This window comes from Knufia obscura, assembly GCF_036327395.1.
Source record: "Knufia obscura strain CCFEE 5817 isolate CBS 148926 chromosome Unknown scaffold_16, whole genome shotgun sequence".
NCBI lineage: Eukaryota > Fungi > Ascomycota > Eurotiomycetes > Chaetothyriales > Trichomeriaceae > Knufia > Knufia obscura.
This window is the reverse complement of record NW_027042702.1, coordinates 548,624-571,595: the sequence shown is the minus strand read 5'-3', so window position 1 is coordinate 571,595 and position 22,972 is coordinate 548,624. Positions and strand designations below refer to the sequence as shown.

General features: G+C 51.2%; 9 protein-coding genes across 9 annotated transcripts; 6 read left to right on the top strand and 3 right to left on the bottom strand.

The window, feature by feature from the left end:
• Positions 1–530: 530 nt before the first annotated feature.
• On the bottom strand, positions 531–3,133 carry CHL1 (ATP-dependent DNA helicase chl1; the record flags this gene model as incomplete). The annotated part of the gene is made up of 2 exons (XM_064878686.1): positions 531–2,663; positions 2,774–3,133. The coding sequence occupies 2 exons, from the start codon at positions 3,131–3,133 to the stop codon at positions 531–533; spliced, it is 2,493 nt and encodes an 830-aa protein (XP_064725765.1).
• A 924-nt stretch (positions 3,134–4,057) lies between these two features.
• On the top strand, positions 4,058–6,602 carry PMZ80_010295 (uncharacterized protein; the record flags this gene model as incomplete). Its single annotated transcript, XM_064878685.1, has 2 exons — positions 4,058–6,541; positions 6,591–6,602. The coding sequence occupies 2 exons, from the start codon at positions 4,058–4,060 to the stop codon at positions 6,600–6,602; spliced, it is 2,496 nt and encodes an 831-aa protein (XP_064725764.1).
• Positions 6,603–8,479: 1,877 nt separating this feature from the next.
• PMZ80_010294 (uncharacterized protein) lies at positions 8,480–9,984 on the top strand (the record flags this gene model as incomplete). The annotated part of the gene is made up of 2 exons (XM_064878684.1): positions 8,480–9,528; positions 9,576–9,984. 2 exons carry the CDS (start codon positions 8,480–8,482, stop codon positions 9,982–9,984), a joined length of 1,458 nt encoding a protein of 485 aa, XP_064725763.1.
• A 712-nt stretch (positions 9,985–10,696) lies between these two features.
• On the bottom strand, positions 10,697–11,947 carry PMZ80_010293 (uncharacterized protein; the record flags this gene model as incomplete). Its single annotated transcript, XM_064878683.1, has 1 exon — positions 10,697–11,947. One exon carries the CDS (start codon positions 11,945–11,947, stop codon positions 10,697–10,699), a length of 1,251 nt encoding a protein of 416 aa, XP_064725762.1.
• A 387-nt stretch (positions 11,948–12,334) lies between these two features.
• On the bottom strand, positions 12,335–12,797 carry PMZ80_010292 (uncharacterized protein; the record flags this gene model as incomplete). The annotated part of the gene is made up of 2 exons (XM_064878682.1): positions 12,335–12,733; positions 12,783–12,797. 2 exons carry the CDS (start codon positions 12,795–12,797, stop codon positions 12,335–12,337), a joined length of 414 nt encoding a protein of 137 aa, XP_064725761.1.
• Positions 12,798–13,287: 490 nt separating this feature from the next.
• Positions 13,288–14,427, top strand: PMZ80_010291 (uncharacterized protein; the record flags this gene model as incomplete). Its single annotated transcript, XM_064878681.1, has 1 exon — positions 13,288–14,427. One exon carries the CDS (start codon positions 13,288–13,290, stop codon positions 14,425–14,427), a length of 1,140 nt encoding a protein of 379 aa, XP_064725760.1.
• Positions 14,428–16,018: 1,591 nt separating this feature from the next.
• THS1 (threonyl-tRNA synthetase) lies at positions 16,019–18,483 on the top strand (the record flags this gene model as incomplete). Its single annotated transcript, XM_064878680.1, has 2 exons — positions 16,019–18,260; positions 18,317–18,483. 2 exons carry the CDS (start codon positions 16,019–16,021, stop codon positions 18,481–18,483), a joined length of 2,409 nt encoding a protein of 802 aa, XP_064725759.1.
• Positions 18,484–18,898: 415 nt separating this feature from the next.
• On the top strand, positions 18,899–19,732 carry CHO1 (CDP-diacylglycerol-serine O-phosphatidyltransferase; the record flags this gene model as incomplete). Its single annotated transcript, XM_064878679.1, has 3 exons — positions 18,899–19,073; positions 19,124–19,305; positions 19,361–19,732. The coding sequence occupies 3 exons, from the start codon at positions 18,899–18,901 to the stop codon at positions 19,730–19,732; spliced, it is 729 nt and encodes a 242-aa protein (XP_064725758.1).
• A 1,529-nt stretch (positions 19,733–21,261) lies between these two features.
• PMZ80_010288 (uncharacterized protein) lies at positions 21,262–22,551 on the top strand (the record flags this gene model as incomplete). The annotated part of the gene is made up of 1 exon (XM_064878678.1): positions 21,262–22,551. One exon carries the CDS (start codon positions 21,262–21,264, stop codon positions 22,549–22,551), a length of 1,290 nt encoding a protein of 429 aa, XP_064725757.1.
• Positions 22,552–22,972: the final 421 nt, after the last annotated feature.

Sequence of the window (22,972 nt, the reverse complement as noted above, 5' to 3'; positions counted from 1 at the left end):
TTCCGACACGACCATGACCGGCGCTGACATGGCCTCGACTAGAGTAGAAGTATAAAGTCAGCCTCGACTGATCCTGAAATTTTGCATGGTGTATGCTCTTTTTCTTTTCAGGTGCCTTCTCGGTGCGCAGTCTCATTGGACATGTCGCAGCCGTAGAAGCGAGGTCGCATATGGTAGACGTACTGTTTTCTGGTCTTCGTCAATCGGGTAGGCATCTTGACGGTATTTGTGGGTGACGAGGAGGGATGTAAAGAGATTGGCTGTTCGTGTTCGTGGTTCAACTTGAACGGCAGGTCGCAGTTTCCTTGGCGGAAGGAAAGTGTGCCAAGCGCAACTTTTCTTCACGTGATAGCAGAGTCTTTACAGCCTCAGGCATCAACACATGGTCGTGGAACACTTTTCACTCCTTTACTACCAGAGCTTATGGAGAGTAGCAGAGCTTCTGAAGAGTATCAATGCTGCGGAGATGCAAGCTTTATTCATGGCCAGCTTTGATCCCGTGGCCTACATGGGTTACAGCGCTTGTCCATTCAATTCTGCTTTCCCTCGAAGAACCGCGCACAATCTTCCTCAACCACTTTCCACAGAGACGAACCTGATCGAACGCTCTCCTTCAGCCAAGCCGGCAATTTTGCTTGAATCCTCGGCGTTGCATACCTTTTGTCCACGAGATATATAGCTGCATAATCATTCTTGTGCCTGATGGCTCTGCCAATACTCTGATTAACTGCTCTCATCGTCGTGTTATCGGCATATTCGCGTCTTGCCGCCTGAGCTCTTATCTTGCAATCGGCCTCTGGCATACCTTCTGACTTCGACTTGGCGTACCTCATCCTCTCAATATACTCGACCTTCGCTTTCCACTCCGCTGACTGGATGTTCGGGTACGGCAAACCAACACAAATGACTACGCGCCCCAGCTTGTCCGCGAAATTAATGCCCTCTGACAGCTTGCCTCCCACAACCGCAAACATGAGCGCGCCTCTGCCCGAGATAACAGAATTTGAGTATTCCCTGAGCAGATCATCGACATTCACCTCTTTATTCTCCTGGAAGATCTGCTTAAACGTAGAGATCCTTGTAAAGGCCGACTCGTTGCCCGTTTGCCTCTTCCACAGTGACGTGATCAATGCCAGGTAGTCATAGCTAGGAAAGAAAACGACCATACCGTCTGGTACGTGAAAGCATAGCTTCTCAACAACAGATGCCAGCTCAAGAATCATTGTCTCAGACCTACGGTTGGCGAAGGTGAAATCGAAATCGACGCCACTCGGCCCTTGCGACAATGGTCGGACAAGGACGTTTGCTTTGTCGATGATATGGCCAAAGCTGTATGTCTCGAGCCGCTGGGGTTCAACATAGGAGAAAAGCTGCTCCGACCAATCGCCCATCGGCGACATTGTGCCACCCGCGAGAATAACGGCTCGTGCTTCCTTCACAATTTCCTCGAAATGTGCTTGAGGGTCGAGAAGTGTGTACTTCAGGATAAGCTCTTGCTCACCACGATTTATGAAGAATCGTCCTTCCGAAGCTGGGTTCATAAGTGCTACTAACAAGCTCTGAAACTCGGCTAGCACTCCTTTTGGCTGCAGTTGCTTCCGCGCACAATTTGTGCTCGCAGGCAATCGAGACTGAGCTTGCTGGTCCAGAAGCTCGGCGTATCCCTCAATCTTGAAAATTAGCTTGCTCAACTGGATGTAATTGACCAATTTGTGCGGCTGTATCTGGTCGGTTCCAGTTCCTGCTATCAGCTGACTTGCCAGTAGCGATGCTTCCACAGTCTTACCATTACCTGCCTGCTGCAGCTGAGAGATGCAAGATTTGAGCAGCTTGATGATCTGAGCTATGTAGACGCGGTTCTTGCCCTTCAGCTTGTTCTTGAACTTTTGACAGTAACCCAGCAACTGCTTCTGAGCAAGCTCAAGGTGAGACAAAGGCATAGACACGGAAAGAGTGTCAGCAATAGCTGATGTCAAGTTGTGTGCTTCATCGATGATGATAACATTGTCTGTGATCTCAACTCCAAGAGCTTCGCGAGCATTCCTTTGTAGCAAAAGAGGATACGGCAGTGTGATAACTTCCGTCGCTGCGATCGCCGAGCGTGAAGCATAGTATGGACATAGCTTCATTTTCTTGCCAAGCATGGCGATGTCTTCGATATCTTGTATCTGCGCTATCATGTTGTCTTTGAATGCTTCGACTCGTTCTTTGTCCTCGCTCGATACTTTTGAGGGCAGGAACGCGCACTTCTGATCCTGTGAAATGCCTGGCTTCTGCAGCTCCAGACATCGCTCATTCATGGCTGTTGTCGAGGTCAACCGATAAACTTTCGGATTGATGCACAGGTTCTTTCTCGAGCCTAATGAGATATGTTTGATCACCTCTTGTTCTCCAGTATCAGACACGCCCGATGACAGCCTGACCTTTCTGAGCTCGTTCACGAATTGAGTCAGCTGAGAGTGTGTTCGCGAGCAGAATATGATCCTTGTTCGGCTCTGGTCCTGATCTTCGTCGCTTGTACTCTTTGCAGGCTGCAACTTCTCGAGCAGCGCCAACGTAGCTGAAGACAGTGATGCCTCATCTTTGGACTTACTGTTGCGCTCACGGTCGCTTTCGTAGTCATCCAGAACTAAATCGTGCTCTTGTATCTGATCGTCCGTCTTCTAATTCAGGTCAGCGTGACAGATTAGTAGGATGTCGAGCCAGAATTCGGAATCACACGATGCGTTCATCCATACGCAAACGCAGTAGCGACCTACTCTCCTTGACTTACCACTTTCTTGATGGGGTACTCGTGTCCCTGCTTCCTTACATTCTTGTCGCGTATTGATTGAAGCTTGTCTTCAAGCTCTTTACGAGTCTCCAGAAGCTGTTGCTGTTGCGCCTTCAACTCGGCCTGCTCGAGCCAGTCCAGTCCGCCCTCCTTGACTTCTCCAAAGAGCGAACGTCGCTCATCATCACGAAGCCAAGTCAATGCAGCGCAAATCAGGCTCAACGACTTTCCAGTGCCCGTGGGTGACTCGAAGATACCCACGTGCTTCTGCTCAATGCATTGGTACAGCTTTTGCATAAACTCTAGCTGTATGTCATATGGCTCGTAAGGATGGTGAAACTTGTGGTTGCTTGGCTCCATGCTGGGAAAGAAGGTATCAATATCGTCACCGGCCAAGCCTATAGATCGCGGAGGAGGTGACACTTGCGAGTGAGTCGGGCATGATGTCTCGCTATGGACCCGCAAGGCGCGGTTCAGCGGAGATTACTGAATGAAGGTCGTGCAAGGCAGACGTGGAGCTGAGTACGCGGACAGATGTGTCGTCGTCGTACAGTATCAAGAATGTGCCTATCGTGTACCGTGGAGAAGTGAAAAGGCGAACATCGATATGCTGCGTATTAATGCACCAGATGGCGGTGTGGGAGAGACTTTTTCTTCAAAGGTATCGAGAAGTTGAAGTTCGAAGTCCCGTTGGCCATGCCACGACAAGAAGCACCAGCGCGACACAGGCACTTCCCGTGGCTCCTTAGGCATCAACATTGGCAGGCCTGAACCGATATGGCACGTTTCAGACAGCAAATCAGCATGCATACACATGCGGTTTTGGCCCCGATGCTAGTACGTTACGTCGTTCGCCTCGTACTCTTGTGGCTCATGCAGGTAATACTCGCGCCCCTTGTCTGAAGGAGGGGCGAGAATGAGTCGCGGGCGTTTCCATGATCGATAGAACTGCTAGTCATACGTAGCTGATGAGTTGCGCCAGACCACGAGATTTGATGATCATCCTGAATATTTCCTAGACCAAAAGTCCAAGCTGAGCCAATTTTAGTATCTGAGCATTGTCCATGATAGCCACGTCGCATGGTCTGAGCGCCATTTCGCCAGCTTCTCGCTACATCTCATCCGTCACTTGTCAGCCGCTAACAGTTCAGGTCACATAAGACAACCTAGTCCCCAGCGCTGCGATTGGTATGAGCATATGTATGGCTTGAGGAAACGATAGCTTGTCGCTGGACACCAGCCTCGCATACGAGATTAAAGAACGCGGATTTCTGACATCTCGACATGCCATTCAATACTGGCGCGACCTTTGTACCAGGTGGGGAGGACGCTTACTACATGCCCGAAGTCGTCTCTCCTGCGCCACAAAGAATTGGCGAGAACCCGACGAATATGCAGCAGAATGTAGCTCAGTTTGAGCATCAGGCGCAGACAGACCAGAGATCGCACTCTGTAGCGTCACAATATTACGGTAACGCTCCACCGATCCAGCAGAACAGTGCATGGCATCAAGCACCCCAGCCCCAGCCACAGTACTCTGCCAGTGACTATGGTTCCAATCCTCCTTCAGCAATATCACAGCAAGCATCAATATACAACTCGCCAGGTCCCTCACCAACACCGAACTTTAACGGCCTAGGCGAGATGCCCAACTTCTCACCTTTTCCCGCTTTGCGGAATCCTGGTCCTAATATACCACCGACCGACGAACAGAAAGAGCTAGTGCTTGAGCAGGCTAGGGAGGCCGTGCTAGGATGCAATGATCCGGAGCAGCAGTTGACATGGGCACAAGACGCATTATCATACTGTGAAATCGCTATTCAAAACGAGGCTAGGGTCTCCAGGACACAACAACCGCGACCGAGGACGCCCAGGCTAGAGCATGTATTGCGCGAGGACGCCATGAAAGTGACTAGCTTCCTCGCCGATCAGTCCCACCCGAAGGCGCAGTTTATGAGAGGCATGTGGTACGAGTTTGGCAAATTTGGATATCCGGTAGACAAGCCAGAATCGTACCAGTGTTACAAGCGAGCTTCAGATCGGGGTTATACAAGAGCCTGGTACAGAATGGGAATGCAGTTCGAGAGTGGCAACGACCCTCTGACCGCGATCAAATATTACAAGATGGCTGCGGAAGCAGGTGACTCTGCCGCATGCTACAGACTAGGCATGATGACATTGCTCGGTCAGCATGGACAAATGCAGGATTTCGAGCGAGGTTTACAATTAATATATTCCGCTGCACATTCAGCTGACGACAATGCTCCGCAGGGTGCATACATTCTAGGCATGTTGCAGGCCGGCGAGCTACCACAGGTCAAGGTACCTGAGCAGTATCTGGCAAGAAATATTCAAGGAGCGAAGATAAACATAGAAAGAGCGGCGTTCCTCGGATTTGCAAAAGCCCAAGTGCGGATGGCTTCAGCTTACGAGCTGGGCGAGCTGGATTGCCCGTTCGATCCTGCGTTGTCGCTGCACTATAATGGTTTAGCGGCACGGCAGGGTGAAGTGGAAGCGGAGATGGCAATTAGCAAATGGTTCTTGTGCGGTCACGAAGGCCTCTTCGAAAAGAGCGAAGAACTCGCATTCACTTATGCTCAAAGAGCGGCCATTGATGGACTGCCGACTGCACAATTTGCTGTGGGATACTTCTACGAGGTCGGGATCTACGTGAGCATGGACCTGAAGGAAGCCAAAGAATGGTACCGGAAGGCCGATGAAAATGGCAACAGGGACGCCAAGAAGCGCATTGAAGCTGTCTCAAGATCGAAAACGATATCACGAAAGGACCACGAGAACATTGCCCTACAGCGGATTAGGAATCAGCATGCAAATTCAACCGGACAGCCACAGATGCAACCATTACCCGAAGTACCGTCACCTAGTCTCGACATGCCTGATCCGGCAAAACTCAGTCTGTATGGACAGCCTCCGCCTCAACAACGCCCGGCTAGCACTGCACCATATCCAGCAGGCTCGAACTTGACTCCTCAACCCTCAGTGCCTGACTTGCGCCCCACATCGGCGTTCGGCATCAATCCTAACCTTCGACCAGCATCTGCAGCTCCAGGGCCGGGGCAACGACATGATCCGTACAACAACGGACAACCTGGAAGGCCATACTCTGTTGCTCATCCGCAAGACAATTATGGCAGAAGGCCATCAGGTCCACCAGGTGGCCTTGCACCTCAGCAGCGACCAATGGGAAGACCAACCTCTGCATCTCCACATCTAGCCCCGAATCCTGGCCGGCAACCAAGCCCGAGTCCTCACCAGCAAAGGCCGCTGCCGCCTCCACAAACATCTTCCGCACCGAATGTCAACCTTGGCTTCTCGGCTCCCGTCGATACTCAGGGCGCGGATCGTCCAAACTGGGCACCGCGAATGTCTGGCAACGGAGAAGGTCCGAGACCCGTGGGAGCACCGCCAGGGCGAGGCGACGGCTATCCTCCTCGTGCCTCGTCGGGACTTCCCTCACAACAAGGAGGCAGACCACCACCGAGCCAGGGCTATCAGTCCAATCCGAACAGACCTCAACAGCATCCACCCCACCCACGTCCTCCACAACAACAACTCCCGCCTCAACAGAACGTCAGGCCTGCAAACGTTGCGCCCAGCAAACCTCCAGCGGCGGCTCCACCAGATCAACCAAAGCCGCAAGCGCCACAAAAGGTGTCGGCATCTCAAGCTCAGGCGAGACCGCCGGGCAAAGGACCGAAAACATTCGATGCGATGGGCATACCTGCTCAGTCAGATGACAAGGATTGTGTAAGTCTTCTACAGCTGTTGCTCAAATCTATTGCTAATGTTTGTGCAGGTTGTTATGTGAGCAGGTTATGTTTGATGATACCCGAAAAAGACTTTCGCATTACCGTTCTACAGCCGACATATCTGTGGTTTTGTTCGAAGCATTTAGCGAATGATGATTGTAATAAGGAGCAATAGAGCAGTATCCAGGACAGAGACTCATCGAAGCTTGCTGCAGATGCGACGCTTCCCAATTTTTCGCACGCCCATTTCCCCTCTTCAGCTCCACTTATTTGCCCCTATTCTTCCACGCGCTTTCACACCGCTTTCACACCGCTTTTCAACCACAGCACAAATCATTCCACATCTGAAACATATCGTCGCTTCCGATCGTGCTCATTTGTCATTAAATTGTACGTACCTATAGCACCTAGCACAATGTGATGCCTAGAAAATGCACACACTTGCAATCTCAGCTTCCTTGGCTTAGTGGTAAAGCGCATCGTATGTTCCACCATATCCTGTTCCTTCGATCTCACTTCTAACAACCGACCAGACTAGTATAAAAACTCAGTTGATGATGAGATCGCTGGTTCGATTCCAGCAGGAAGCAATTCATCTTTTTTGCTCTTTGACCCACCTGTATCCACGGTCTAACAATCATGTTCTTTTTTCCCATGCGTTGGCGATATCATTCAGTTCCCAAGCTTTTGTCAAGTCACATACTTGCCTGAGAGCAGAATCTGAAAGCCTGAACTCGGGATCCGACAACTTGGGGGTCTGGTCTCGCTGCATTCTTTTCACCGCGAGCGGCTTTTAATACTATAGTATAGCGAACAGCTAGGGTATTGAAGGAAGCGTTCGCATTGCCAGCTGCACGATGTCTTCGCTAAGTATGTACAGTATTTCGGGATTTTGGTCGCTTTATCAGGCAAGTACGCATCACTGAGTACATGACATCACTTCTGCACCTTCCTCGACTGTGCTATCTCGGCCCTTGAGGGTGTTTCAACTTCCCAGAGACTTCTTCCATATAATAGAAGAAACGATAACAAGTAACAGTGAACGATCAGGTATTTCTTTCTCTGTGTACGACCATAAATTGATGTTTATGTCGCTTGAAGCGGAGCAGAGATGCAGCATGCAATGTTGTCGGTCACGCCTGCGATGAGACAAGGTTTATTCTCCGATTCCCAACTACAAGAAGTCTTTTCTGGTAACAAGTATCGACGTGAACCCATCAACGTTGCATGCTTCTGGCGCCTGGAACATATCGCTACCTAGTGCTATCTCCTCGATGACGTTCTGCATGATGCCAACAGTGACGCACTGAGCATCCCAGGTATTTCAAGCGCTGAGTTCGTGTCACCTACCAAGACGACTACTTTACAGTAACGAACTTCTTCGCAGTTGTCGCACGGCTATCTCGTACAGTACGTGTCTGTCAGACCCAGACCCTGCAATCATCGCTTGGCTACAACATTCTTATCTCGGTTGCCGTCGCATGCCACGAGGAAACTCCGCTTGACAAGTCCTTGGCATATTCTCCTCCTCACATGGCGAGAGTGCCCTTGCCAAGGTGCGCTGCATCAACTTTCCACTTCTGTTAAAACGGCCATACGGAATGTCGAACGCAGGGCTCGAACGCAGGGTTTCCGGCTTCATCAGCCGGGTAGCGCGACCTATCGATTCCGCCAATGCTTGAGGTTTCTTGGCATCTTCTTGTCCTGCCTCTTCGAGGTTGCAACAAGAGATGACCAAGAGTCCCTTATCATGCTCTGGTGGTGCTGGCTTGTCCCATTGCTCAGGATGGCTGCAACCCAAGACCTTGCCTGCGGTTGCCGCAGCACCTTTGAATTGAAAAAGGCACATAAGTCGTCTGTGTGCACTTGACACAGGTAAGTCTCAGCTTTCCTCTGTTGATACGTCCCTGCCAACAAGCTCATTACCTCCGAAAGCATGGCGGCCACGAAAGAGGTCGTCGAATCCACAACTCCTGCATCGCCATCAGAGACCCGAGAAGAAGAACAAAACAAACGACCATGGCACCAGTCCTTCTATACGCTACTGAAACAGCCTGGTTCAGCGCTGCAGATTATCCTTGCAGCGCTCACCGCAATTGCTATCGGTCTAGTAGTCACCGCTACGGTCGATGATATCCCTGAGGCTGCGCCTATTATTCTCGAGATACCTGGTACACTGTGGCTTCGCGCACTCAGGGCGACCGTCCTGCCACTCATCGTGACAGCAATGATTCTCGCCGTGCAGAACCTGAAATCAATGGCAAGCGGTGGAGCAAAATTAGCTCGTTGGACCATCTTCTACTACGTGGCCACAACATGCCTCGCTATTGTCCACAGCATTGTTATGGTCGATCTGGTTTGGAGACGCCTCATGGTACAGGCCGACGAGGGTAGTCTGGCAGTCGACGCTGACGATCAAGAAACAATTGAGGAGCGTGGGGAAACCAAGCCGCACGACATCGTGGTTTCAGTATTCGAATCCTTCATCCCATCAAACATTGTCGGTGCAGTTGCGAATGACGAACTGTTGGCTGTGCTTGTCACTGCAGTCGTTGTTGGCTACCTCATCAAGGGACCTGACTCTCCGCTTCTCCGGGCCGTCAAGGAAGTCGACAGAATCATCACGATTGCCATCACCTTTCTCATCTACCTTGCACCAATTGGTGTCTTCTTCCTCATCCTCGGCAACATTATGACGCTCGACATGTCCTCTGTGGGTGTGAACCTCGGCGTGCTGATCGGCGCATCTCTCGCCGGCATGGCTATACATCTCTTCATCATATTACCGATCATTTACTTTGCGGTTGTACGGCAGAACCCATACACTTTGTGGGCCAAATGCTCGCCTGCTTGGATTACGGCATGGGGTTCCGCCTCGTCTGCCGCTACACTACCAGTCACTATCCGTCAACTGCGAGCAAGAGGTGTCCCGGAGGTCATCGTGCGGTTTACGGTTCCGCTGGGTTGTCTGATCAACATGGACGGGTAAGTAACTTTCAGATCTCATAATGGAAGTTACTGACACACTGCAGCACAGCGATCTACTTCCCAGTCGTCGTCGTCTTCCTCGCCATAACCCAGGGCATCTCCCTCAATGCAGGCGACTACACCCTCATCGTCCTCCTCTCCGTCCTCTCCTCCATCGCAACCACACCCATCCCATCATCCTCACTCGTCCTCACAGTCATGATCGCAGGGTCCGTCGGCATCCCCATAACAGGAATGTACGCCGTCGTCGTGGCAATCGACTGGTTTATCGATCGATTCAGGACGATGACGAACGTCAGCGGCGACATATTCGCTGCCAGAATCATGGAGAAGATCACGGGCATTACAGACGATAATACGCCTTTCGTGGGTGAACAGGAGGCTTTGGAGCGCGCTATGAGTCAGGATAACAATGAGGAGGTGAGAGTGGCGGAGAAGAAAGCTGAGGTATAGGCTCGGAGATGGTGACCGATGAGAGTATGTTGTACCCATGCACGGTGTACTCGCATAGTGGTTTGCTCTTCAATGTACTGTCATCAATCGAGATCTACCTATGCTGTAATAGAGCATCCTAATATCACCGTTCACCACCCTTGATACATCGAATATGCCCTCGCCTCGTGCGTTCACAGTCCACTTACTCAAACGCTGACTGGCGCGATTGCGAACAAGACTAGAATTGCACTAGCCCGACATCCCCTGTCCAAAGTCTCCTTTCGCAGCGCTCCTGAAGACTAGATGCAAGCTCGAGTTCCTCCGATAGTCGATACTCGAAGTGAGCTCTTAGACGGGCCTTCCAACGAAAGTTTCGTCTACATATAATTGGCCACTTGGAAAGACGCAAGATCACAACGAGGGTTGACCGCAGCACATACCGCGACACTCCCGTTATGGAATGTGTCTAAGCTGTTGAAGACGGGTAACATTACCCTGAGCCGCTGAGATGAATAGTCGCAGTGGGATAGTGCACGAGATAACCCTATCAGCATGCGCCTAGTATCGATTGCAAATCACGCGGATCAGCAACGTGCGAGTCATCACGGGGACACTCAGCCGCTTGTCTTGCACTGGGACAAGACAGATGAGGATGAATAGCTGTCACGGAGTGATGGAATGCACGCAAATTGACGTGCAGAAACATCTTCGATTGTGAGACAAAACTCTTTCATATCCTGCTGTCTCTGCGGCCGTGACCAACTTTACCAGCGTCCATGGTCGCTTCGCCCTCCAACGTCTCAAGCAAAAACCTCTCCATATGCTGCACCATCTCAGGCGGTACCTCATGACCAGCACCATCAACAATGACATCCTCGAAGTGCAGCCCCGAGCCCTCGAAGAAACCGCCCTTTCCACTGACGTGCTTCAGCCAATCGAGGAACGGCTTGCCTTGAGCGTACGGCACCAGCTTGTCTGCACCGCCGGATAAGTTAATGATGCGCTTATTCCCAAGAGTTTTGCTCATCAGCGGTAGCAACACATCTCGCTCAGCTTGTGTAAGATCGGTATGATGGTGCGTCTGCGTCTTGGACTGTGGGCGAGCCTCGGCCAGTGTTCCCAGTATTAGACCTGCCGGATCATATTTCCGAACAGCTTGGGCAAGACCGGTGGGGAAGTCAGTGCTGCCGATGAAGTCTCTCCCCTGAGTATCGGCCCACGTCTTCCTCTTGCTCAGCCGTGCTCGATCAGACATGATCCTTGTGTAGTCTGGACAGCCAATAGTGATTATACCTGCTGAGAAACGCTGGTCCTGCATCAAGACGTGCCAACCTGCATGACCGCCAAGCGAGATACCAAAGACAATGTTCTGCGTAATCTTTCTCTTGTCACTTGGTTCGGGGAATATGTAGGCCTCGATGTAGTCCAACAACTGGCTGGTATCGGTACTTGTCCCATGATAGCATGAGAACATATCCTGCGCATGCTTCTCATTTCCGCTCCGCCATGCTTCATTTGCGATTGGACTAACCAAGCGTGACCCATGATTCCGCTGGTCAAAACTCACAGCAATGAGTCCTTTGTTCTTGGATTGTGGTTTGCTATTCCAGCTCTTGATGAATTGTGCGGCAAAAGGCGCCATGCATTCTTGCGTCTGAAGTCGAGGGTGGAGCATCCATAGGCAAGCAACATCGGTTGTTGACTGCGACAGCTCTGCAAGGCCATAGGTGATTGTCTTCAGGCCTGAGACAACATGTTCGACTTTGGAGACCGCAGGAGGGTGCGGGATGCTTTTCGAGGTTGAGCCGGTGTTAGCAGGGCCACCTGGATTTGTGTAAGTATACTCGACCGGGTTGGTGACTGGCATCGCGGCGTCCGTTAGGGGAAAGTCGGTGCTGTAAAATCGAAGTATTTTGCGAATCGGAAGCTGCAGCTCAACGAGAGATGTCAGGATGTCATCGAAAGTTGCACCGAGGTTCATGCGGGGATCTGCGGCTCCGAATCCCGGGTGCTGAAGCTTCAATTACATCGTGATTCGAGAGGACAGCTAGCTGCACGTCGAACTTGTCCAAAGTGCCACTGTGCCTAACACGTTGGCTGTGTCATTGGTTTCTTGGTAGGTTTGGCTGGGCAGGTTCTGTTCAATATGTAAATGCTTCTCGGGGCATGGCTGCATGAGTCGAGGCCAGTGAGGGAATTGCTCAAACCACCTCTGATGTCTGTCCATGCTCATTGTGCAGCAGCAGACCGGATCCATCTTTAATACCTTCGGAGATGCATACCATCAAGTCTTAGAGTTCTCCTTCGCCCTTCTCGTGGTTCACAGACGACCAGAGGTGCCCAGATATCCAGCGGTTTATCCAATGCTTTATCTCAGTCTGATCATGCCCTTCAACTTGTCTGTCATCTTTGTGAGGAAACCTCTCGAAGGTGCTCTATCGCTTTCGGCAAGAATATCGTCGTAATGTGTCTGCTGGCTGGCAGGATATCGAAGTTGATTAGGCAGACGAGTATCTTTCGCAAAGCGGTTTTCCAAAAGAGCATACAAAGCATTGACTTGCTTCATCTCTTTGCGCTCATTCCAGGTCAAATCAACGGCCTGTACATTTGCTTCGTTGCCCTTTACTGTTGCTGCTTGTGCAGCCTTTTGAGGGTTCTCGTACTTCTCGAGACGTTTTCGCATCAGAGTTTGGAATGATACTGCTTCTGGTCTAACTTTGTCCACGGGCCATCGCGAGATGATTCGAGACCAGTGCTTGAGAGCGTTCTATTTTTATTGTCAGCTGCGCAACCGTAACAAAGAACAGTGACCATACTGAGTTTGAGGCCATGATGTGTGATAAAGCCGTTTGAACAAAAAAACCGTTGTTGTTTGATGGAAGGGATTTGATCTGAGGCAAGGGAAGTAACAACCTCGACACGCTCGAGTATCGATCCTGCCAAATTACAGCTGCATCTTAACTCTTGACGTCGACGCGCGCATCTTCAGCACTCAGATTCGGGGTTCATAGCGCTATACTACGTTTGTGTTAGTGCTGGTCGCGGTGTCTGTCGCCACATTCGGCGCAACTTTGTCCACCTGTCTGGACTCTGGGGGCGCAGTCATCAGCCGATTTGAACCAACAGTCATCCTTCAAGTTCTGGCTCTTCCAGCGGCTACCGTGACCCTAACCGCAGCCGACCGCCTAGCAGATTCGATAACAAATCAGCCTAACATCCCTCATTACATCTCCTCATCGTATCTCTGACTCCCTTTCGTACATCACTGCTTCGACATCGCGATAGTTTCGACAAGTACACTTCCTACCGCCTCGGCTCAGAATGGGCCTCCAGCGCTACGCCGCTGTAAGTCAGCATGATCACTTTGATGCGCCCGCTCGGGCTCCCCTAACAGATCGTTCACAGGTCGGTCAACAAGATCATGATCACGACGACGATGCCTACGATTCGCCCATAACGCCTACCGCTCCTCATGGTCAATACGGTACACCTTCGTCACCGCCTCCATCCTTCCGCAGCCGGACCTCGTCTCCGTCGTCGCGCCGCCTCCTTCGTCAAGATCCCCTCGAAAATGACGCAGATCACGAGTTAGCAGATGCGTTCGGTGACGACGGAGACTCGGACAACGACGACAACAGCGATGACCGCCAACGTCTAATGCGTTCCGACACCTCTCGGTCGCCAGATTCATCGCCTCAGCCTGCAACCACAGCACAGCCCCCACGGATAGAGCGCCGCGTGACCGAAATTCCAGCATTCCGGCCACAACCCACAAGCACAAGAGTTATCCCGGGTGTCACAGCTCCCAGACCAGCGGCAGATGGCGTCTTTGCCAATCTCTCCGCGAAACCGACTGCGGGTGAATCGCTAGACGATAAGCCTCCAACATACGAACAAGCAGCCGCAGATAGTGCGCCACCCTACTGGGAGACCACGATCCTAGCCCCGGGCATGAACAGCGACGAAGTCTACATTAATGGTTTACCGGTCGGTAGTGTATTCAGTTTTATCTGGAACGGCATGATTTCGATGTCGTTCCTTTTCCCGGGTTTCTTGCTCACGTATCTGTTACACACCACTCATGCAGCGAAGAATGGATCACTGGCTGGATTGGGGTTGACACTGGTACAATATGGTTTCTACATGCGTGGAGGCAGCAGTTCGAGTCCGGATAGTGCAGACCCAGGCAAGTTTGCAGGCGGCGTGCCAGATCCGAACGCACATGATTTCGACCCGAACAATCCCACTGGCGGGGCTGGAGATGGAAGCAGTGGCGACAATGGCTTTGGCTCATCAGATTTCATTTCATACGGTCTCATGATTATTGGGTGGTTTATTCTTATCAGAGCGGTCAGTGGCTTCTTGAGGGCGAGAAGAGAAGAACAGCTTGTGTTACAGAGTCCGGCAAGAGGACTGAATACACCTGTGGTTGCAGAGGGAGAAGGAGAACGCGCTGTCTAGCCAGGGCTGAAGGAGGTACTTTGGACATTCCTATTTGCTATTGCTTTTTAGGGAAGATGAGCATGGAGTTGTGGACGGCCACCACGAAGCAGACGCGGTTTTTTATGTATCAGAATCAGAGGATACCCTTGTTCAAACCACAATCCTATGTTTTGTCTGTGTCTTTGCGTGACGGAAACCGATGCCTGCGAGCGGATACTCTGATCTTACCTCTTGCCAACCGAAGTTCTATCTTAAAAGTAGAAGCAGCAGTACCATCTCCCACAACAATGGGGAGCTTACGACTCGTTCAGGCGATCCAGCACAATGTAAAACCATATATTTGCAAACAACAATGGCATTCTGAGCACTCTCCTGCTGGTGATAGAGTGACCCTTACCGAACCCTTTTCCGTCCCATGGGTATTCCTGAACGCCTCATACATGCATGACCAGCTCTTGAGCATATGATACAGCTTAGTACCCACGACCTCTGCCTCTTCCACCGAAGCTGCCTCCCCTGCCTCGAGGAGCACCTCTACCGAACCCGCTTCCTCCTCTTGGTGCACCACCGAAACCACCCCTACCTCGTGGTGCACCTCTGAAAGGCGCACCTCTTCCTCTGGGAGCACCACGACCGCGGTCGAAGCCTCCTCGACCACCTCTGCCTGTACCTGCTTTCTTTACTCTAGCGCCGCCTGAGAACATGTTAGCTGGCCTCTTTCATTTGTGGCAGGTGCAACTCACCAACTGGCTTCGGCTTCGGCAGGAATCTAGACATAGATGTTAGCATTTGGCCTGATCGTGCCTCTCTTGCTCTTACTTTTCCAGTGGCAGCAGCTTGTCGCCGCCAATGTAAAATTTGTCGCCTGACTTGAACGATGTGGCTTGTATGCCTTCTTGTGGTTTGATGGTGAAGTAGACTTGATTTATCGGTCCCAGGATCTCGTCGACTTTGCCGATAGCAGTCTAACATCATGTCAGAATCGTCCAACACCTCTTTCGTAGCATTCGCACCTTATTCTCGAGGTAGACTGGGGCGTTGAAGTAAGGTATCTTTGGGTTGATCGACTCGCAAACCATTTCACCTTCGCATGCGTGGACAAATGAGCCCATTTCTGCAACCATGTCAGACCATAGCACTTTCCCACACATTCTTGAGCATACCTAGTACTTGCGCAGGTGGCCCGAAGCTCTGTGGTTGAAAGCCACCTCGTCCTAGGTATCTCAGTATCAGCCATTTTGTCCAATTTTGCGCCGGCAACTTTTTCTCGATCACTCACCACCTCGACCACCAAACGAACCTCCTCTCCCTCCAAATCCTCCACCTCCTCTGCCACCACCTCTCGAGTTACCACGAAACGACATCGTGGCTGTGTGTTGTCTGTTTGGCGCTGATAGATGTGGGCGCAAGTTCGATAATTTTCTTGATGTCCGCTGGTTGCATGCAGAATTATTGGACGCGCTCTCCAACCACCATTCTCGGTCGTCGGAAGATTTGTGTGCATTTCACCGAGTCTACAAGGCACCTCACCACACCACAACCAAAAGTTCGATATTGGGTCACAAATATCCACAAGCATTACTCCACAACAAGACATGCACAATTAGCCATGAGCCACCAGAGAAACATCAGTTTACGTCCTCATGATCTCTGGGGTACTCTGAAAGGTGAGAACATGAGTCAAAACGGTACTCCTGCCGCCCCTGAGTCACAGACTCAAGGGTTAAAAGGCCAGAATATCACTGCAATTCAGGGAAACAAGATTGCGGCAGGAAAGCAAGGCATGGCTGAACAGGCACAACCAAAGGCCGCAGGAGCACCCGGCCAATTACCAGACTTCATCATCCAGAGAAACCAATTGTTCGATGAACTTAAGAAGAAATCTGACGAAGAGATCGCCTCGAGAGAGAAGACTCCCATCAAAATCAAACTCACACCAGAACCCGGCACCACCAAGGAGATTGAAGGCAACGCCTGGGACACCACGCCAGGCAAGCTGCTGAAGGAAGTAGCCAAGGACCGAGCCGCCAAGATTGTGGTTGCCAAGGTTGACGGTAATGTATGGGACTTGGACAGACCATTAGAGGGTGACTGTTCAGTGGCATACTACACCTTCGAGGACAAAGAAGGAAAATACGTCTTCTGGCACTCTTCAGCACATGTTCTAGGTGAGTGTGCCGAACACCACTATGGAGACTGCAAACTGTCACATGGTCCTCCGACTGAGATGGGTTTCTTTTACGACATGGCAATCGGCCGAGCAGTCACAGAAGCAGATTGGCCCCAGATAGAGTCAAGAGCAAAGAAGTTCGCCAAGGACAAGCAACAATTCGTCAGACTGGAAGTCAGCAAGGATGATCTACTGAAAATGTTCGGCTACAGCAAGTACAAGACACATTACATCGAGAAACTCGTCAAAGGCGAGAAGTCCACCGTCTACCGCAACGGTGACCTAGTCGATTTGTGTCAAGGCCCGCACATTCAGAACACTCGCAAGATCGAAACCTTCAAGATTATGAAGAACTCCTCAGCCTACTTCCTCGGCGATCAAGCCAATGATTCTTTACAACGAATTCATGCCGTTGCTTTCCCCACGAAACAAGGCCTGAAAGAGTGGGAACACATGCTCGAGGAGGCCAAGAAACGAAACCACCAGCTGATTGGCAGGCAACAGAAACTCTTCTTCTTCTCGCAAATGTCTCCAGGTTCGCCGTTCCTGTTACCTCATGGTACAAGGATATTCAATGCCCTCCAAGCGATGTTGAGAGACGAGTATTGGACAAGAGGTTACCAAGAAGTCCAATCTCCAAACATGTACAATGTTGACCTCTGGAAGACCTCGGGCCACTGGCAACATTACCAAGATGACATGTTCCGTGTCAAAGTCGATGATGATGTTGCAGAACCCATGCCGCTCAGTGATCAAAAGCCAGGCGGCGGACCAGTCGCCAACCCAGCAAACGAAGATAAGGACAAGGGTGTATTCGCTCTAAAACCCATGAACTGTCCAGGTCACTGCCTACTCTTTCGCGACGAGGAGCGTAGCTACCGTGAGCTACCATGGAGAATCGCAGATTTCGGTGTCCTTCATAGAAACGAAGCGAGCGGTGCTCTTTCCGGTCTGACTCGAGTTCGCAAGTTCCAGCAGGATGACACCCACATCTTCTGCACGAATGCACAGATCATGGATGAGATCATGGGTCTCTTCGACTTCATGGACAGTGTTTACAAGTTGTTCGGGTTTCCCTTCAAGCTCAAGCTGTCCACCCGACCCGAGGGTTTCATGGGCAAAATCGAGGAGTGGGATGCAGCCGAAGCACAACTCAAACAAGCACTCCAAGACTTCCGAGGTGACGACTGGGAGCTAAACCCCGGTGATGGCGCCTTCTACGGTCCCAAGATCGACATTACCATCTCCGATGCCCTCGGCCGAGAATTTCAGTGCGCTACGATTCAACTTGACTTCCAAGGACCACAGAACTTCAAGCTCGAATACCGAACTGCTGAAGGTGGTGCAACCGCCGAAGCGGATGCAGGTGCTGCGAAGGACAAAGATGCCCACGCAGTGACGACCGGCATGGCTCGACCCGTCATGATTCACCGTGCCATCGTCGGCAGTTTCGAGCGTTTCATCGCGATTCTCTGTGAGCATTTCGGCGGGAAGTGGCCCTTCTGGATATCACCACGACAGATCATGATCATACCAGTCATGAAAGGAGCCGAAGACTACGTCAAGGAACTCCAGCAAATCTTCCACAAGGCGAAGATGTATGTTGATGTTGATCTGAGTGGAAACACCCTGCAGAAGAAGATTCGGAATGCTCAGATCGAGCAATACAATTTCACGTTCGGTAAGTCAAGCGATATACTTGTTTGAATGTTGTGAGTAATGCTAACGTTGTTGTAGTCGTCGGAGCCAAAGAACAAGAAAGCCGCACTGTCAATATTCGGAACCGAGATGATCCGGCAACTCAGAAGATGGGTGAATTGGTGCCACTTGACAAGGTGCTGGCTAAGTTGACTGAAATGAGGGACACAAGACAGCTCGATAGCAAGATCGATATGAAGGGGTAGAAACTCATTGATTTGTTAGCGGCTGCATGGCAGGCGGTGTGGTGAAAGGGTTCGATGAACGATGACTTCTGGGTTATATCACTCAGTACCTATTGATCGTGGGGTGGCAGACGCTCTTCATACGTGCCTGAGTGCCTGAAAATTAGTGTCTTTCCAGAACCTGCAAGCAAACAGATCGGCGTGACGTAGCTGGCAGAGATGCAACGATTCCTGCGTCAACAAGATACACAAACATAATTCAAGTTTCATGTCTACCGTGTCCAGCGAGTAGCAGATCTCTCCCAGCAGTATATCTGACGACGATCCTGCATCTCCCTCGACTCAAATCCCGTACCTTCATCTCTGCGTCGCGTTCACACCGAAAAATCGCCTTCACACCTCTGTCCCACATACGACCCTTCTATTCAACGCAAGCATGTCACAACGAAAAGGCGCGACCACGGCCGGGCACGCTGAGACCGAGGTGAAACCCCAAGGACAGGCACAGAACAAGCAGGCAATTCTATTAGCACAAGATGCAGGCCATTTCTCCCTGATCAAGGCAATGCATTTGGCCGACGTGATCACCGAGATGAACGGCTTCTGTGGTTGTATGTGTTTAGTTTTCTACAAGAGAGGGCAGCAAGCTAACACAGTACAGTCATGTCTGTCCTATCCGCTATGCGGTACTGCCTGGGCGACCGAACCGACACCGGAAATCTATGGGCTGCGTTCTTCTTCATGCCATTCGGCCTGTTCTTCGATTTGTTTGACGGCAAGGTTGCAAGATGGAGGCAGAAGAGTTCCTTGATGGGACAAGAGCTGGATTCTCTGGCGGATCTGGTATGAACACATCAGATGTCCTCGAAGACAGGCGGTCCGCTAACACATACATCAGATATCCTTCGGCGTCGCACCCGCGTCAGTCGGCTTCGCCATCGGCCTGCAGACTTTCACCGATCAGATCCTGCTCAGCTTCTACGTCCTGTGTGGTCTGACCCGACTTGCGCGCTTCAACGTTACGGTAGCAATGCTTCCCAAGGACAAGACTGGGAAGTCCAAGTATTTCGAGGGTACACCGATCCCGTTCGCGTGTCTGACGTCTTCCGCGATCATGGCGACTCTCACTTTCATGGATATGATACACGGCAATTTGCCGCTAGGGACTGCTTTGACCGGCACAGCACTCGAGTTCCATCCTCTTGCGGTATTGTTCATCATCAATGGTGTACTTATGACTTCGCGTAGCATCCACGTGCCCAAGCCATGAGCAGCAAGGGACGACGAAGGACACGAACGTTTGATTATGGGAGACGCGTGTGAGAAGCTCGAGCGAAGAGTGGAAATTAAGGAACCGATAAAGGACGCGACCCGGTTCTCTTCGCGCAAGAGACCGCTCGCACGAGGCTAGATAGAGCTCCGTCTTCATCTACTACGAGAGAATTCTTATCTCTGGCGTCCTCCTCAGACACTATTTCTGCTCCTCGCTGATCTAAGATATCTTTCTGATTCTTGGAACTGCATTTCTGGCCCCGCTGTGCACCCAGGTCCCAAGTGCTACTGTACTCCAAACCACCTTGTCCTTGCAACGTTGCAATGCGGATGTCCGCTGCTGCAGTTTTCGCTGGACATCAGCCTCATCTCGGATGCAAGACATCGTCTTGATGCCACGCTATTGTTACCAATTCCCGTAGCGTTGGTACGACCAATCGGCGTTCACCATTCGCATCGTGCTAACGAGCACCACGCCTGATTTGCGCAAACACTGGTCAAACCCGAGCAAGCCCCGCCGCCAATTACCCAAAGGACATCACCGATGCGGCTAGCGACCATGCGAACGTTAGAGTCAGTGGCTTGTCGAAGTAACCCATCCCTTCGCTCTCTTCTCGTCTTCCTATCAGTATCTTCACACGTTATCCGTGCGCTCTTTGGCTTCAACCATTGAACTGTGCGCCCACCCTTCCGCTAAATGCCGTCAATCATGATCAAGTGCTACTCTTCGTCCAATTGTACCCCTTATCTTCTCTGACGTCCCCTTCATTCCAGGTTGGTGATAAGTATGTTCTTGCCTTTGACTTCAAGCCCATTGCTGCCTGATGTCATGTCCGGAAGGAACGACAAGAAGCTGTCTTCTGGACGTGACAGCAATTCTTCCACTCCCTCCCTACCACACTTACCGTATTCCTATCACCTATATATCCATAGCCTACTCTACTGTTACAACACTAGGTTGCTTCTTCGACCCTAAGCGAGACACCGGTTCTGTTATCCCTAAATTGCTTCGCGGTTGGTTCAGCCTTTTGAAAGCCTGGATACCTGGTTACAAATCTGTCCCACAGGCCCGGATCCGACTGTGATATTGCTGCTGCTAAAAGCTCCAACCTGTTGAGTCACAGCATCGAGTTTACGACAAAGCTTCTACCGAAGAGCTGGCTCTCGCAGCAATCTGGTTGAGCTTCTGTTTCGTCGAAGGGCACATATTCGCACATGCTCCAGAAATCTGCTCGATAGGCACCCGCCAGAACCAAACCCTAGGAGGGCAAAATGGCGCATTTTCGTTTATGACAACGCAAGCCCTCATGAGTTACGTCTCTCTTTCTTGATGCTTCGTACACATCTGGGCTCAGACGAATTCACTTACCAGGGAGCAAACGACAACAATTCTGTACAACGAGCTTAGCAACTAGAACAACAGACGCCAAGAAGTCGAGCATACGACAGAGCCTACGACAACAGAGTTTGCAAGAATAACTGCTTGAACAACAGATCACCAACAAAGGTCCGGTAGTCAACAACGAGATGGTTAACAAGGACTTCTCTCGTCCAGGGGCACCCCAGTCGCTCAATATAACCACCCTTCGAAGGCCCTCGGTGATCGCCAGGACATTCAGCTCGCCTCCGACACCTCACACGCCCAGCAAAACAGGTTTTGCTCGGACAGATCTCAACATGCTGACACCTCCTTCCTCACCCCCTCGAGCTGGCTCCTCGAGTGAGCTGAAGGTAGCATATGAATCCTTGGAGACTTTGAGATCGTCCGTTGATACGCCTCGGACTTCCACATATACTAGCGATGGTATCATATCGTGTCCATACGATGTGGGCTTCGTCAAAGATCAAAATGATCGAAAGCAGATGTTTGGTTACGGAGCCTGGAGTAATGTCTTCAAGGCTTCTTGCCATGCCAAGGCCCCTGCAAGTCACGGTCTCCTGACTCCACCTTGTCGCAGCACAGCTCCACCACTGCTTGTTGCTGTGAAGACTCCTGCTCGGAAGGACGCCATGACGATTCTCCGCCATGAAGCTCAAATACTGTCACGACTACGAGAGCTTGACATCAACGAGGACCACATTGCAGCTTTCCACGGCATTATCGACGATGAGTCCTCATTGGTGCTTGCTGCACACCCCTTGTCGCTCGAAGACCACATCAAGACATGCGCCCGGACTGCACAAACAACGACAACCACGGCTAGCATATCATCGCCGGTGTTCGGCAGCGCAGCAATCTGGCTCGACCTTGCCGACAAGCTCATCACAACGCTGGACTGGATGCACAACGAAGCCTCAATCGTCCACGGCGATATCAAACCCGGCAACATCCTACTTAGGCCTACACCTGAACGGACAGATGACAACACCTTCCCCTACCAACCCCTCTTCATCGACTTCTCATCAAGTCAACGACTCGACACGACCTCAATCACGCCGAACACCCTTTCAGCCGTAACAATGGAGTACACAGCACCTGAGCTCCTCACCGTCGCCGTCCTCAAGGATCCGAACTCATGCGCGACCACTGCCTCCGACGTCTTCTCGCTTGCAGTCACTTTACTTGTTGCTGCGACGGGTGATCCGATGGTGTACACCGGTTACTCGGGGATGCAACGACAGATGCTCGCTACGCAGGGCTGGGGTGTACTTAACAACGTCCGCTCCCTTAGCTCACGGGTGCCGAGGCAGGGTATTGTTAGTAGGGTTTTGGAGAAGGCTGTTCTGAAGAAGGATATGGGACGGATAAGTACCGGTGCTTGGATCGACTTGGTAAAAGATGCTAGGAAGGACATGGCTGGGCAGACCAAATTGTAAGGAATATGATCGATTGGGAGGACGCCAGAGGTTTGGGGTCCGGAAATGTATGGATATGGGTTCGTGTATGAATACTGTACGAGTGTGTACGATTTGTTGGATTGATGTCATGATTTACGACCTATGAATTTTAGAAGCGAAGGCGCATGGGATGGGTTGGAACTGAGCTCACAGGCTCAAACTTATTGGCATCGAGCGATGGTCGAGTTTCGAATTTGCCCTGCATTGAATCTGACCAGATTATACAGCTGTTTGTACATTCATGGCTGTCGGGCGAGTCTAGAATCACAACTCGCCATTTCACAATTACTTCATGCCGTTGGGCGGTGAGAATCTGCAGGCGTCCGTGACATTGCAGGGGCTTCAATGTGCTGCCAGCAGAGCAAAAACGTACATGGCACACATGGCATGCATACCATGT